Source organism: Melanostigma gelatinosum, assembly GCF_949748355.1.
Source record: "Melanostigma gelatinosum genome assembly, chromosome: 19".
Classification (NCBI taxonomy): Eukaryota; Metazoa; Chordata; class Actinopteri; order Perciformes; family Zoarcidae; genus Melanostigma; species Melanostigma gelatinosum.
In genome coordinates this window covers 12535800-12550591 of record NC_136652.1, presented here as the reverse complement: position 1 = coordinate 12550591, position 14792 = coordinate 12535800, and the positions used below count along the sequence as shown (strand labels likewise).

At 40.4% G+C, this 14792-nt stretch overlaps 2 protein-coding genes across 2 annotated transcripts; one reads left to right on the top strand and one right to left on the bottom strand.

The window, feature by feature from the left end:
- Positions 1-783: 783 nt before the first annotated feature.
- ripply2 (ripply transcriptional repressor 2) lies at positions 784-1333 on the bottom strand (the record flags this gene model as incomplete). The annotated part of the gene is made up of 3 exons (XM_079291056.1): positions 784-946; positions 1034-1104; positions 1211-1333. The coding sequence occupies 3 exons, from the start codon at positions 1331-1333 to the stop codon at positions 784-786; spliced, it is 357 nt and encodes a 118-aa protein (XP_079147182.1).
- Positions 1334-6911: 5578 nt separating this feature from the next.
- LOC306793608 (melanocortin-2 receptor accessory protein 2A-like) lies at positions 6912-9744 on the top strand (the record flags this gene model as incomplete). Its single annotated transcript, XM_079291279.1, has 3 exons — positions 6912-7039; positions 7566-7665; positions 9267-9744. The coding sequence occupies exons 1-3, from the start codon at positions 6922-6924 to the stop codon at positions 9742-9744; spliced, it is 696 nt and encodes a 231-aa protein (XP_079147405.1). The 5' UTR covers positions 6912-6921.
- Positions 9745-14792: the final 5048 nt, after the last annotated feature.

Here is a 14792-nt window from a genome sequence, read left to right as displayed (position 1 = left end):
CTTCATGTTCTGTCCTGTAAGTGCAGGAAAGGAAACACGTTGTATAGTGTGGCATTGATCTTTTGGCAAACCCATAGAGTAGGATGCTCTGTCCTGATGTATTTAAAAAAGAATATTTGAAGTCGAACCCACATGAAACAATGTTTTTTTTCCGACTTTGACAGGGATTTTTGTCTTACTTGGTATTTCATTGGATATCGTTTCCCCTTTGATTATCTGACATGGCGATCTTTATGCTCTCCTGACACGGTTGACACCTTCCACGTGTCACTGACATTTCCGCACTTCAGGCGACACTGCGCAGGAAATGGAGCGTTTACAGCCTCTACACGTATCCATGGGAAAAGATCTGCTCAGCAGCGGATATGTCCAACCTGCTACAACTTGCAAAGGCATCAAGTAAGATTGAAGTCTCATTTCCTGGTTTTCAAATAGTAATTATTAAAGAGGATGTCCCTTCCCTCAAAAACTCAATTCAGCATTCATTTTTGGAAAAAAAAACTGATTTGATTTCGACGACAAGTTCGTACTAACTACAGAAAAAAAGTCGGAATCAACTAAATAATTACGCCCCAGACAACAACATTCATTGAATGCATTTTATTGCAGTTATTAACAAAGTACAAAAGAGGTAGAAGTGTTAAAGGAATAACTTAACATTCACATTCTTGTTTGGTAAAGAAGTGAAAACGGTATATTTACATGTATTTACAGTAATAAATAAGAAATATATTATCACATTATGCAGCATGCGTATTTAAAGGTTTGCGAGAGAGCCCTCCTTTAGTTCAGCTCCTTCTCCATCTCCTCCTCTTCATCGTCGCTGTCTTCATCGCTGCTGGAGTCTTTGTAAGGGGAGATGGTCGCTTGGACCGGATAGTTGCGCAGGAGCATTTCTGCATCCTGGTACAGATAATCGAAACATCTCGATTTCGGCCAGAACAACCTTTAAAATAGAACAAACAATTGAATAAGACAAATAAATAAACTGCATATGAATTAAACAGCACTTATTTAACAAAACTCTACTTACTTCACAGGGTGAACGACCTGAGGCGTTTTGTGGTGTTGTGCAGCAGAAAGGTCTCCGTCATTGGAGTTACCCTAAAAAATAAAACAAACCGACCTTGTTAGGGCTTGTTATCCTTAAAGAAACGCACGTTTGAATTAAAAAAAACACCAGAAGTCTAATCAAGCCGTCTAAACTCACTCTGTGTGCCCCCGTTGTGTCCTTTGTTCCAACCCATGGTCTCCACCAACGACCGGACTGCTGAGCAACATTGACTCCAGGAAAAGCAGAAGGTAATCCACTGTTGGCATTTAAAGTCTCCATGGTTCCTTGTGTCGGTCAGTCCTGCGTTAAGGTCTCAGAGAATATGTGACTGAAGGCAGGAAGCTCCTATTTATCAGGGTCCTGGCAGCCGGTGCCAAATTGCGCTTTGACGCGCCTCCAAGTGTCTCCATGCGCCACGGTGTTCAGGTGCGAAGTCACACTTCAGCAAACTCCAACCATATGGCTACTTTCTTTCGTAATATCAAATGTCGAATAAAAAAACATTTCTCTTGATAGTTTTGCCTATTTTAAAGATATTTTCAAGACGGAACATTTAATCTCTCTTCTTCATATATGTCGCCCATGTGAAGTGTTTGAGCACAATGTAAAGTATCATTTTAGTCTAACCGTCCGTTCCAGAGATATGATGTTAATGCAATTTGGAAATGAACTAAATAGATGACAGTTCAGTTTTGTTCGTTAAATTCTTGTTGATAAAAAGTTCTTCTTCAAACTCTTCAACTCCTTCACCTTTCATTATCTGCGTCTGTTTAGCCATTTGTGCGTGAGGTGTGAAGAAACCCGTGCCCTACTGTCATTGCCTGCTGAGTGGATGATGGAAGAAGGCTCGTGCTGAGTGTGTGTGGGGGGGGGGGGTTGACACGCGTCAGCCTTTTGTAGATACAAAAGCAGGAGTGGGGCTAATAGCTGCACCTTAGCAGACGCAAGGCTTGAATGCATCACAAACCCCCATATGGAAAATCCATCAATATGCAAATGCTATATGAGCGCCACTTTTCTGCCCTTTACGAGGAAGACCTTTCTGTGAGGCACTGGCGCAACTTGGTCCATTCGTTCTTTTAGATAAGATGAAATATTTACTGCCAGTGCACCAGTGGGGGGCGGTGTGGGGCTACATGCTGGGATGAAATGCTAATGGCAACAGTTGGTCGCATTTGTTGTTGGAGAAATATCCAGTGGTGGCGCAACTAATCAGATCATTCTGTCAAATTACTGCCACACTGTAAAAATACTCGACTACAAGCCCTGCATTCAAAAGCCTTAAGGTAAACCATATAGCCCGAGTATTATCAGTAAAGCTGACTGGAAGTATCAAAATAAAAGTCATTGTGCTGTAAATTGTTCAAAGTGTGTTTTACTATTATGTTTTGGATCAATTTTACTGTTACGCATAAAATGTAATGTAATAACTACAGCGTTATTTCAGGTTGTGCTCATTTATACTATATATACTGTTACAAATATCTGCCCAAAATTGCAATGCAATAGCTGCCTCAGAACACAATGACTCCATAAAGGCACTACTAAATGTGCATGTTTTCATCTGGCTTCATTCAGAGCTAATGGGTACCACATTTGAAAGTACCACTTGTTATAATTTACTGTAGAAGACCTGCAACGAGAGTGGGTTCTGATGTGAATCGTGACCAGCATTGAATTTCTTTGCCCACAAGCTCTATCCACATAACGCTCCCTCTCTACAGGGAACAAGCAGTCAAAACTTGCTACATGAGCTCTAGACCTCTTTCTCCCTCTCTTCTGTCAGTCTCCTCTGCTCCAGAGCTAATTGGACACACCGTGCTCTGCTGCTGGCGTCTTTTGTGTTATTTACTCTTTTGCTGTACTTTGTACTATAATGGCAAAAGAAAATGGATGCATGATATGCTCTTGCTGTTCAACACACATATGAGCAAACAAGACCTTTTGCCTTCATTGGGCAGATTATTAGCATTATTCATATATATTCTTGTAAAACTAGGTCAGCAGAGTGTTCATGCATTTTCTTCAATACTCCTGAAGTGGGGGAAAAAGCCAGTATCCCTTATTGGCCTCCCCCATCGAAATAAATCAAATAGAAAGGATCAGATGGAGATAAAGAGATGCAGATGAGATTTGAACCGTACAAAAAAAGAAGCTGCAGCTCAACATCAGGGAGGTATCAGTACTGTTCAGACACCCAGTGTTTTTGTTCTGCTGAAATTAACCAAAAGACTAAACCTGACTGAAACATTCTCCATCTGCTTTATACCGAGAGCCCTTCCTAGCTTTCCTCAAATTATCTCCATCGTATATAACTGCTCCACTTTTGTCTCACTTTCACTTTTTTTCTTTCTGCTTTATAATGCACGGGTCACGTTGCCTCTCTTTTTGCCCAGGTCATTTAACACTTACAGAGACACTCGATACTTCACCACAAATAAATCCCTCTCCATGGCAACATCAAGCATTAACTAATGCAATTTTCGAGTAATCCATTCAGGTTAGCCTTATCTCTTTATTTTTTTCTCATTGCAAATCTGAGATATTTCTGTCTTCCAACAAATTAATATGACTTCCTTCTTTGGCCACGAGCTAAAGCCTCGACATAAAACATGCAATGATGATACCTTCATGGTTCCCATGCTCCTGCTCCCAGTGAGAGTGGTTTCCCCCATTATTTTTGTGCTGGGCTCCTATTTTGAAGGCTAATTCGATGACGATGATGATGATGATGATGATGATGATAATGGCACTGAATGGCCATCAGCCATCACCCGAATCTGAAAAGAAACAATGTTTTTTTTTTCATTTCTTACAGAACTACATATCAATCGACTGTTTTGAAGCCAAACAACTCACACTCTCCAAATGCCTTGGACGCCTTGATTCTGTTTGAAGGTTATTCATTTTACATCAAGTCACAATCCGAGGCAGACAAATACAGATCTGAGGAGTCATAATTATTTCAATCGACTATGGAATTTGCCTCGGTATTTTGGTGCATAATGGCCGCAATAAATAAAGAAAGAGAAAAGAAAAAAAAGAGCACTGCAAAAGTCTAGAATTAGAAATATTAAATTGAAATTTACAATAAAAACGTGGGCAATATATCTGTTTATTTAGAATAGAAAGAGCGGCCTCGTGTTTAAAACAAAGAGGATAGAATGTGCGAATAAATATTTACATTTTTGAAATGTATTCCAAGGAGTTGAGCGCTGCTCTGCGTGCTGTTGTGAGTAATGCTGGGGTTTCACAGTGACTCCTGGCCTAACAAGGAAAACATTCTTCAGTGTGACAACAGGAGGGAGGATGCTGCTGCTTTAGGGCACTTTAATACCACCTTCCTGCTCCCAGCTCGCAATTACAGAGCATTGTTCCTTTACTTCGGGTTTTTTTTAAAGGGGAAAAGGTTGTAAGTGCAAATAGCCCATTTTAAAATGTGCGTCACCATCTAATCAATGGAGAGCATGTTGGGAAAACCTATTCTCAGCTCAAAATCCATTTTGTGCGAGTACATTTGCCAAACAACATCATGAGCTCATCTCATGGACTCTCAGCAGAGGAGAATCATGTGCAGATTACAAACAAGAGTTCATTTCATTTGCACCTCAGCTTCCATTGAGACGTAGATAGATATCTATCATTGTAAATACACAATACTGATTGTGTGCTGCTGTATATCTTCCACTTATTTGCATTCTGAAGAGGGCATTTCACGTGAGTCTAACTTTGAGTTGTGTTCTGAGAATAGGCTACGCAGAAGGTCAGACCGACCCAGATTCTGGTTCAGTTGAAATCCTGATTGTTCCCTTTGAAACGATATGATGGGATGAAAGTAAGCGGAAGCAGATGAAATATGAGAAAAACTGAAAAGAACACTGTAAATTCGATTGCAAACCACAAAGCACAATACAATAAATCAATAACTGAAAATAAGAGGCTGTATTTATTACAACTAAGCTTGTACGGCTTCAAGTTGAAGAGAGATGGAGCTACAATATTACAACATTTGCAATATAATGGTCAATTGTGGATGCAATAATGTTTTACTTTCTCTTTTTTTTGTTTCTTCCTTCCTCCATCGTCTTCATTTCAGTCACTGACCGTCTACCGCAGAGACCAAGAGACTTGAATCCCCAAGCAAGGGTCAAGATGAGAGCGCCGATGTCTTTTCCATCCTGCTCTGCACTGAGAGTAAGTTCAGCGACTGCTCAATGTGTCGCGCGGTTCTGGGTTCATGTTGCCAAAAACTGATTTGGAAGGCTCATCCATCAGAGCTGATGCACTGAAAAATGCCACTTCTGTGGGAGTCAATTGCAATGTCAAAGTAGAAAGGGAGAGTCTTAAAGGGAGTTGTTGCAGAGTGAGAGGAGGGGAATGGTGCGAGGTTAATATGTGCTTGAGTGCTGTATGTTGAAAGTGGACGTGCAATGGGAAGCCTCAGTATTAGTGAATTGAAGCTTGAAGAGATTGGAAGAGATGTTCTGCAAAAGGTTGAGACTGAAACATCTGACACATTAGGGAATTAGAATGCAGTTCATTAGAAAGTGAAAGTTTAATATCTATATGGGAAAAGAAGACAGAAAGGGAAAAAAGATGGGATGGAACAGGAGACAAGTAAAGAGAGCTCATTTATCTGATGTTGAGCAGTCAAGGATGAGACTTCATCGCTGGTGAGGGAATAGTGAATTTACCTCATCAACATCAGAATTATGCACTGCACGTATAACCACACTGCTGATGCAGGTCCTTTGAATATTTCTGATAGATTCTTGAATGTTTCTACCCCCAAATGTACAAATGGACAGATTCAGAGGGATAGTCGCCGCCTGGTTGGGCGGTAGCAGCTTTAAAGCTGGAGCCGATTTGTCACCAGAATGTTATTAAGCAAATGAAAGAGGTGAACGTAGTTAAGAAGCAACACAAACTACACTGGCCCATAGCACACACACAGTGAACTGATGAATGCAGTGTTGATAAAATGCAGAAACAAAGTGTATACAACCATACAAAAATGCAACCTTCTCTCTATTTGTGGTGAGGAACTTTCTGGCTCTAAGCAGTAGATGTTGAATCTTAATCAGAACTACTAGCAGTCAGTAATATATTATGTAGATGAGGAGCTGGAGCTTATTAAATACAGAAGGCTAGGGCATAAAAAAACAAATATACTATGTGGAGGGGTCTTCTTTACATTTGGTCTTCTAATCACATTACATTACAGTCATTTAGCCGAAGCTTATATATATATATATATATATATATATATATATATATATATATATATATATATATATATATATAGCCATCAAATGAAGTATCATAAAAGGTTTCAATACAAATTCTTCTAGAATGAGGAAACCAACGAATCCACTGCAGTGAACGCACCTCCTCACGAATAAAACATCTGCTTCGCCCCCAACACCACACTCAGTGAATCATACATTTTTTTGCAGTGTAATCTCAGTCTCTCAGGGATTGAGTGAGCCAACAGTGTATGTATGATGCTGGATGATGCTGGTGTGTACCAAAAGGCTGCTGCCTCGCTTACAGGAGGGTGGATGGAGTTGTTGCGTCACAAGTAAAGCGATGGATTTCCCTGCTCCTCATCTTCCATCTGTTTGGAGCGTTGTTAAATTCAGGAAAACGGACATACCATCTGAGGAATTGTTTTCCGAAATTCACTGAATTCACGGGTTGCAGACTTGCTTTCAAAAACATGCACTGAGGGGCTTCAAATCCTCGGAGATTGTGGTTCGTAAACTTTGTGGCTTCGTCGTAGCAGTATGCGTTTATATGGCCTGGCGTCTTTGCTGGCTTGATTTCAGTCGTTTTTCTTGTTGTTCAGGTACGTAAATCGGTTTGAAATGTCCGACTTCCACAACCGGAGCCAAACCAGCGCACGTCGCAGTGACTACGTGTGGCAGTACGAATATTATGACGACGAGGAGCCCGTGTCTTTTGAGGGACTCAAAGCGCACAGATGTAAGCTGAATGAATACAACTGTATGGCGCATCATCACTGAGACAATCTTCCATTATTTTACTGTGTGTGCGAGCGCGCGCGCGCGAGTGAGTGTGTTTGTGCGCGATGTCTGTGTGCCAGCAAACAGGGTTACTCGCCTTTACAGCTGTTCATTAGTAATCATGCATTACCCGCTGCACATTTCACAGCTATATGCATTGCTTCAGCTGGAGAGTGACACGCGCGACCTGCTTCTCAATCTGCAAATTATCTAGCAGCAACATTTCAGGCATGCACCTCCAATGGCTTTTTATACTGCAATGGTAAGGATCAAGCCCCTTAGTGAGACAAAACATACAGACAATTTGATAACATGCTGAGATCAAGTTATAAAAGTACTGAATGCTCATTTTAACTCAGTAATTGAGAATTTTGCTCTCAGAAAGAGACACATCAAAAATCACAAATATTGAGCGAGGAGCAGGGTTTAAGGATTATCATTAAATGATGTACTAAAATAAGATTCTTTCTTCTCTGACATTCCAGACTCCATTGTCATCGGCTTCTGGGTCGGACTTGCCGTGTTTGTCATTTTCATGTTCTTTGTCCTCACGCTGCTCACGAAGACAGGAGCGCCACATCAAGAGTGAGTATATATATATATATATATATACACTAGAAAAAGCATTTCCTGCTGAAAATGCGTTGGAATGCTGAAAACTGAAATTAATCGCAAAAACATTGCTGAAAATAGATATCCAATTCAAAAACAAATTGCAAAAACCTTAATAATTCAAAGAGTTTAAAGATTACAAATATGAAAAGTCATATCACACCTCTCCTGAAAGAGCTGAACATTTTGATATTTGAACAGTTTCTGTGGCTTAAAAAAATTAATCAGTGGTGATATTTGTAGTAGTATACGTTTTAGTATAAGTATTATTCGTAGAAGTATTAGTAGCATTTGAATAAGTACAAGTAGTAGTGATATTTGGAGTCGTAGCAAAAGTTATAGTCGAAGTAGTAATACTATATTAGCAGCAGCAGTAGTAGTTGCAGTATTAGTAAGAGCATTCATTTTTCTAACAAAAAAAGCCTAATTTTGAGCTTGTTTAAATACAGTTAATCCATGAGGCTTTTATTTTGAAAGGGTGGTGCTGGGGGGGGAGAGAGAGAGAGGCAGAGAGACAGAGCGAGAGGCTCTGATATCTCTGGCAAACTTTCTCATTTGGAGATTGTCTGATGTTTTATCTTTTACAGCTTACATGACTGTTGTCCTGCTCTGCCATGTCTTTCCTCGTCTCTCCCTCTTGTGTCGCGGTGTGTGTAAATGTCACTCGAATCAGGAAACTTATCAGAATACTCATATCTGATTGGCCGAGATGCAACACGTAACAGCTGCAACAAATCATGTGTGTGCGGCTTTTATTTTAAAATGGGGTGGGTGTGTGTGTGTGTGGGTGTGTGTGTGTGTGTGTGTGTGTGTGTGTGTGTGTGGAGGAGGGGGGAAAAACCTCCCTAAGACCTGAATGACTGACTGAGAGAGACAGAGAGAGAGAGGGAGAGGAGTGTCTGTGAGTTTATCAACATCACTAATTGGCTCAATCGCAAACACCTGTGTGCCTAAAGCCATTTGAAAATATTCTCCATAGAGATCCCATTGAAAATAAAAAGCTTAATAATTCAAAAAGTTTAAAGGTTAGAAATATGAAAAGTCATAGCACCCCTCTGGTGAAAGAGCTGAACATTTTAATAGTTGAACGGTTTCTGTAGCTTAAAAATGAAGGAGGAGAAGCGGTGCGACGGAAGAAATAGAAGAAGTTGAATAAAGATTCGAAGAACAATAGTTGGAATGCTTAACAGCATTCCAACAATTAGGAGGTCCACAGACCATGCCTCCATTCACTTTCACATCCGGCCCTCCAGGGATAGTTTCAGCACCAACAGGAGCTCCAGCAACTCAGCTCTCACACTTGTCATCTCAGAGCAGGGAGGCTGAGATGATGTGTGCGAAGGCACTGAGGGAGAGGACTGTAATGCATTTACTATTGTGATAAAAGATTCAGGGATGAGTGCTGGGATGATTTTTAGAATTTTAGTTTTCCACAAAAAGTGAAAAGGAGGAAAACAAGACATGAAATACTGAAGTGTGCAGCAGCAGGTTCATTTCAGACTAGAATGTCCATAAATGCACCTGATACTTTGTGTCAGTGTCACTTCACTGCTGCAATCGTTGTCTCTCAACAGAAACCCAGATTCGGCTGAAAAGCGCCATCGACCGGGCAGCTGTCTGGTAGACATCGGCAGTCCCCAGGACGAAAATGACAAAGCCTTCTCTCGTCCGTTGCTAACTGAGTCACGCTCATACTTTCACTTCTACATCAACGAAGAGGATCAGAGTAATGGGAAGCAAAAACCAGACCGCAAGAGAGCTGGAAAGCCCAGCGGGGCCCGAGCCCAGCAGGGGACCAGAGGGACCAGCTCCTCTGGGATGGACGAGATGGAAGACGATGTTGAGGAAGCTGGGGAACACCAACACCTCAAGGGACTAATAGAGGAGAGTAAGACAGACAGAGAATGTGCCTTCTTTTCCCACTTCAACATCCCTAACTTTGTCAACTTGGAGCACAGTTCAACGCTTGGAGAGGAAGATCTGCTGTTTGAGCCGTCCGCCATACTGGAGCGCCAGTCTCACTCACAGGATGCTCACGGTAACAGCCACTAGGTCTGTTTCTACAAAGACATCACGGGCATGGACATAACATTATTGTAATATTTGATTTCCTTTCACATGGCCATTTGTGATGTGAGGGAGGAAAACACACACCTGCCACACAGCTATTTGTTTCTTTAAAAGGCTCTCAGTTTGGATCATTTTTAGCCTTTTCAGAACATTCAGATCTACAATAAAGAGAGCGAAAAATATTCCATATTAAGTGCACCTCACAGTTATGCGATGACATTTCTTCCCGAAGATAAAATTACCTCACAAATGGTACATTTTACTTTGAGTTCGGCTCCTCTGAATTGGCTGAACCGGTCGTCTGCTTTGTACAATTCGTTCTGCTATTTATTCCGTCATGCTTTGTTGTGCAATGATAATGGTCTAACGGGACACAGATGCCACGGGGTCTACCACAGAAGGCATAGAACTAAATCATTTGAAGGTGTACTTTAACCGTGTTATTAGCAGCAAAAAATCAAACATCGATTACACTGTATATAGGTGACCTTGGGTGACAATGTGATATAATACTTTTGTAGACCGATATCTTAAGTTCGAAATTATTTTTGATTGTCCAAATAAAGCCTAAATGGTTTTGTGGTCGTTCAACTCAACACTGGTGTGGTGGAGCCTTTTCTTAACAGTACACATTATGAAATGAGCTCACACTCAGATTTACAATTTCCATAAGCTTTGTCAAAGGTAGTTCACAAAAAAAAGAACTTGAAGCTGCTCTCATAAATATTTGTAATAACTTTCACAAATAATTTCAGCATCTAGTAGTTTTGGGTTTTGTTTTATGAAAATCTTTGGAAAATAAGCTGTTTGCTACAAAAACAAATGTCTGCAGGTTTAATTTAAGCAGTATATTTTAAAAAGAGTGACAATGTAGCAGAATATCTGTTTTGGAATGAACACAGGATCAAATTAAAGTGAAGTTTGGAAATGTCCTTAAAGATGCTATATTCACAATACAGAGCATATCTATTGCCTCCACATGGCTTTCAACATGGCGACGGCTGAGCCAGCAGCTAGCAGCTAACGGTGCTAACAGTGCAAACAGCATTGTTAACCTGGTGGGGCGATGCTGTGGGCCGGGCCGGTGTTATCAGCAGTAACTGCCATATGAGCACAATGCAGAGTGGCGGCTACGTCAACAAAGCACAGAGAAGATCGGAATACAACTTATGATCGGGGAGAGTGATTTCATTATCGGTTCAGGTAGACATTAGTCTTCGATGTCTTTACAAAGCAAATAGTTATCGAAATAATAAATTGCTGCTATATTAATTCTCTGCATTCCGAATTTAGCACCTTTAAAATATGTGGATAATAACTTCAATGTTTGGGGATAACAGACATGAGTCATAAGATATAGACAGACTTGAGCTGAGCAGTGCTGCACTCCTGTCTGGGTCTTCATTCATTTAGAAATCTTCTTTGCAGTGAAAACTAATTAAATTGCTTCAAGTCATGTTCGTTGATGATTGTACAAAGTTACGCTTCAGCAAATGCCCGAGACTATGATGTACAGCTGACGGAGAGAGATGTGCTGGGAATGCCAGGGAGTCTATCAACATTAAAACAACACTAACTCCACCAGATCAGTCAAACGGCGCATTAATCATTTTCAGGAGGTGCCAGGGGAAATAAATGTTCTAGACTCTAGTATGCTGTCCTCAGATTAGTTATTTTCCCGAAAACCGTTTGCAGGCAAATGTTATCCTCAAATTTTCAGTGAAATATCACATTTTTACATCAGCAGCAGTTCACTATTCTGTCACCAATGAAATGGCATGGCAGCTGTCATGGGGACAGAGATCAGTTGCTGAACAAGCTATGCCAGATTTAAAAGGGCTCAAAGGGTGCATTGAGCATCAATAACCAATGGAGGGGGCAATAGAGTTTGATCAATTTCATGCAGCAAGTCTGCCATTTGCTTTGTCCCCTAAACGCCCCAATGTGGTCTCTGTGGGCATTGTGGTTGACAGTTGGTGAGCTGTACAACGACTGCGCAGCAACGGGGGAGCGACTAAGAGCGAGGGAGAAGGAAGAACATTGGCATTTTGTTGACAAAGAAAACTCTCTGGGATCTGGTGTGTGTTCGAAACACAATGTCAATCTATACCTTTTTGGTTGCAAGAAAACAAGAACATATCTACAAGGCAACGTGAACAACAGCTTGAAAAGATGAGCACTGAGGAGGAAATGCACAAGAAGAAGCGGATAATTCAGGCAAATGTAATAAATCTCATCAAAAGAAGTATCTTTTTTCGGCATATAGCTGTTTAAGAGAGTTACCTAAACAGCCAAGGTGGCTGGTTGTCTGAGAATTAGAGCATTCTTCTCCTCAGTGGGACTGAAAGTTCTCAGAACAGATGTTCAACATCAATACACCGTACTGCTGATGTCTCAGTGCACCGACCCAAACAGAACAGGCTCAAAGTGTCTTCCTCTATTGCTTTTTCTGCAGCGGAGTATAGAATGTAAGGGAGAGATTTGGACCATTTGTTCCAATAAAACGATTTCAAAGTCTTACACACTCATTAGACTTGCTCTTATTGCTTCCTGAGAAAACCCTGTGATGACTAAACCTGCTGCCACACAGCTGATTTAAATGTCAATAACCCTCCTCCACTTGATTTTTACATAATTCTATTCGCTCACACATTTAGTTTACTTCTTTACAGTCAAAGTTTTACTTTGTTTTTAGTTAAGTTTGCCTTTAAGGTGCTAAATTCCAAAAGTATCGAATGATTGCCTTTACATGGCTCTCAACAGGGGCGTTTCTAGGATTCAAAGAAAGGGGGGGGGGCTTAGCCCCAAGTGGAGTGGCTTGTTTGCGCGCACACATGCACACCTGCAATCACAGGCAATTATTTTTGGGGCCGCGGATATCCACTGTTTCAGACATTTCATAGATTGGTTCAATCAGAACAAGTGTGATTTTGCTCTGTAGTTTTGCTTGCATTCAGTATATGATAACACAAGAGACAGAATTTCAGGGTCATCGTGAAATATGACATCACAAATATGAACTTTTCTCAAATAAAGAGAGAGAAATAATTGTCCTGCTTGTAAAGGAAAGACGGATAAACTAGCTTTCATATCCGCGTCACTCCCAAATCCTAATTCTTAATTAAATGGACCGCACACAATGGATTCAGAATGGACCTGACAGTGTCAACTTTATAGTATGATGTTAGGCTATTGGATTGTAATTTGAAGGTGGAGAAAACATACAAGCCAGAACCCAAATAACTTGTCCATGTGAGAAACAGTAGTTTAATTTAATGACATCACCAAAATGTTTTATTTTTTACATTTTTTTTTTTTAAAGCCAATAATGAAGAACATTTTAGGGGGGCTTCAGCCAAATTTAGCACCTTCAAGTTGTTCTACTGTAGATGTCTTTGAGTTAACAGTGCCGGTTGCTTTGCTCGTGCTGGAGGGACATCGATGCAGCTCCAGAGCAAAATGTGCGCCCAAAATATGTGCTGTCAAATATAGGAAGTGCCAGACAGAATACCAACTGTCCACCATATTATCGGGGGCTCATCATTGGGATTTATGTTTTAGGAGGTTTTCTTAATATCTTTAGACTATAGTTTGTTGATGTGTTTGTTTTACTAACAATATTTATTGGGGTTGACTAATTGTCCTGTTTTATTTAATTTGTAGTTTAGTTGGTAGTGTTGTTTCTTTGTGTTCAACATTATATATAAGTTATCATTTGTGGTCAGTTTATGTTTTTATAGCCCGAGTTCAGATCTATTTACTTCACCCCTTTTATGAGCCCATGACTTTGTTACGTATTTTATAAATTGTTTGCATAATTCTTTGTAAATAAAACCCACTTTCTTGAAAATCCACCTGCCAGCCCAGATTTGACCTAAAGATAACCACACAAGTACAAAATGTTGACTTTTTAAGGATTTATCTACTACAATAAAGGTGTTTTTTTATTTCCTAACTCATTGTTTTTCATTATTTTTGAGTACCTGGATTTCCTTCCTGTTCAACCAGTTTTCTCTTCATTTTCTAAGAGCACCTGACACATTTTTGATCTACGGTTGAGTACACAGAACAAAGCAGTCATCTCTCTTTCCAACCATCTACCTTTAATTTGCTGCACTGAAGAGGATTTTCTGTATCAAACCAATCACAAATACATCGTTAAACTTGGCATGACACTATTGTATACAGTGGGTCTTTAGGATGTATCAATATCTCATCAAAAGAAGGCGTAACCAATGGTCACACTTCACAGCTATAAAGTACAAGATCACAGTTACAATCCTATTTACTCGAAAGGAAAATGGGCAGATGGTTTACATGGAACTAGTCTTGACAAAACTACACCTAAGAGCCTTCCTGCGGCACAATAAAGCCTATGTATTCTTATTCTATTAACTCCGGCACCAGCAGCCTGCTGATTCAAGTCTCTCGCCAAGCAGGAAAGATAGGTGGATACAGAGAATGAGTAATTCTTTCTCTCTTCCTCAACAGCAACAAAGCAGCTGTTTACACACAGTGGAGCTGCTCTGTGTAACACAAGAAGACCGCTGGCCGTGAGCAGCTGCCATCTACGCATGTCTGTAACTGTGTAGCTGGGAGACAGCACGCTAAAAACGATTCTTGGCACATGCTCTAAAACGTATCCCTGGGTGAACCAATGGCTCAAAAAAAAGAAAAACGATACAACCTCGTATTACACTGCATGCTATAAATCAATAAAAGTTGATTTAAAGTAGAGTGTGTGACTAAGCCCCCACACATTTGCATTCTCAGTGTAAGCTAGGGTTAATCCGGGTCAATTATTTGAGTCAGCAGAGGTGAGGAGACATCGAATGGTGCATTTTGTGTTTTTTCACACGTCTGTATCTTTTCAACAACTGCTTGTTTCATTAGCTTCAAACCAGAAAAACTAGACTTCCATTCCAATGAGTGATCGTTTTTACAAGTGGCATACTTTTCATATGTTGCCTCCAAACATTGGTACCGTTTGGTACGCCAACACTTGTTCTAGTGGATAAAAATATAGAATA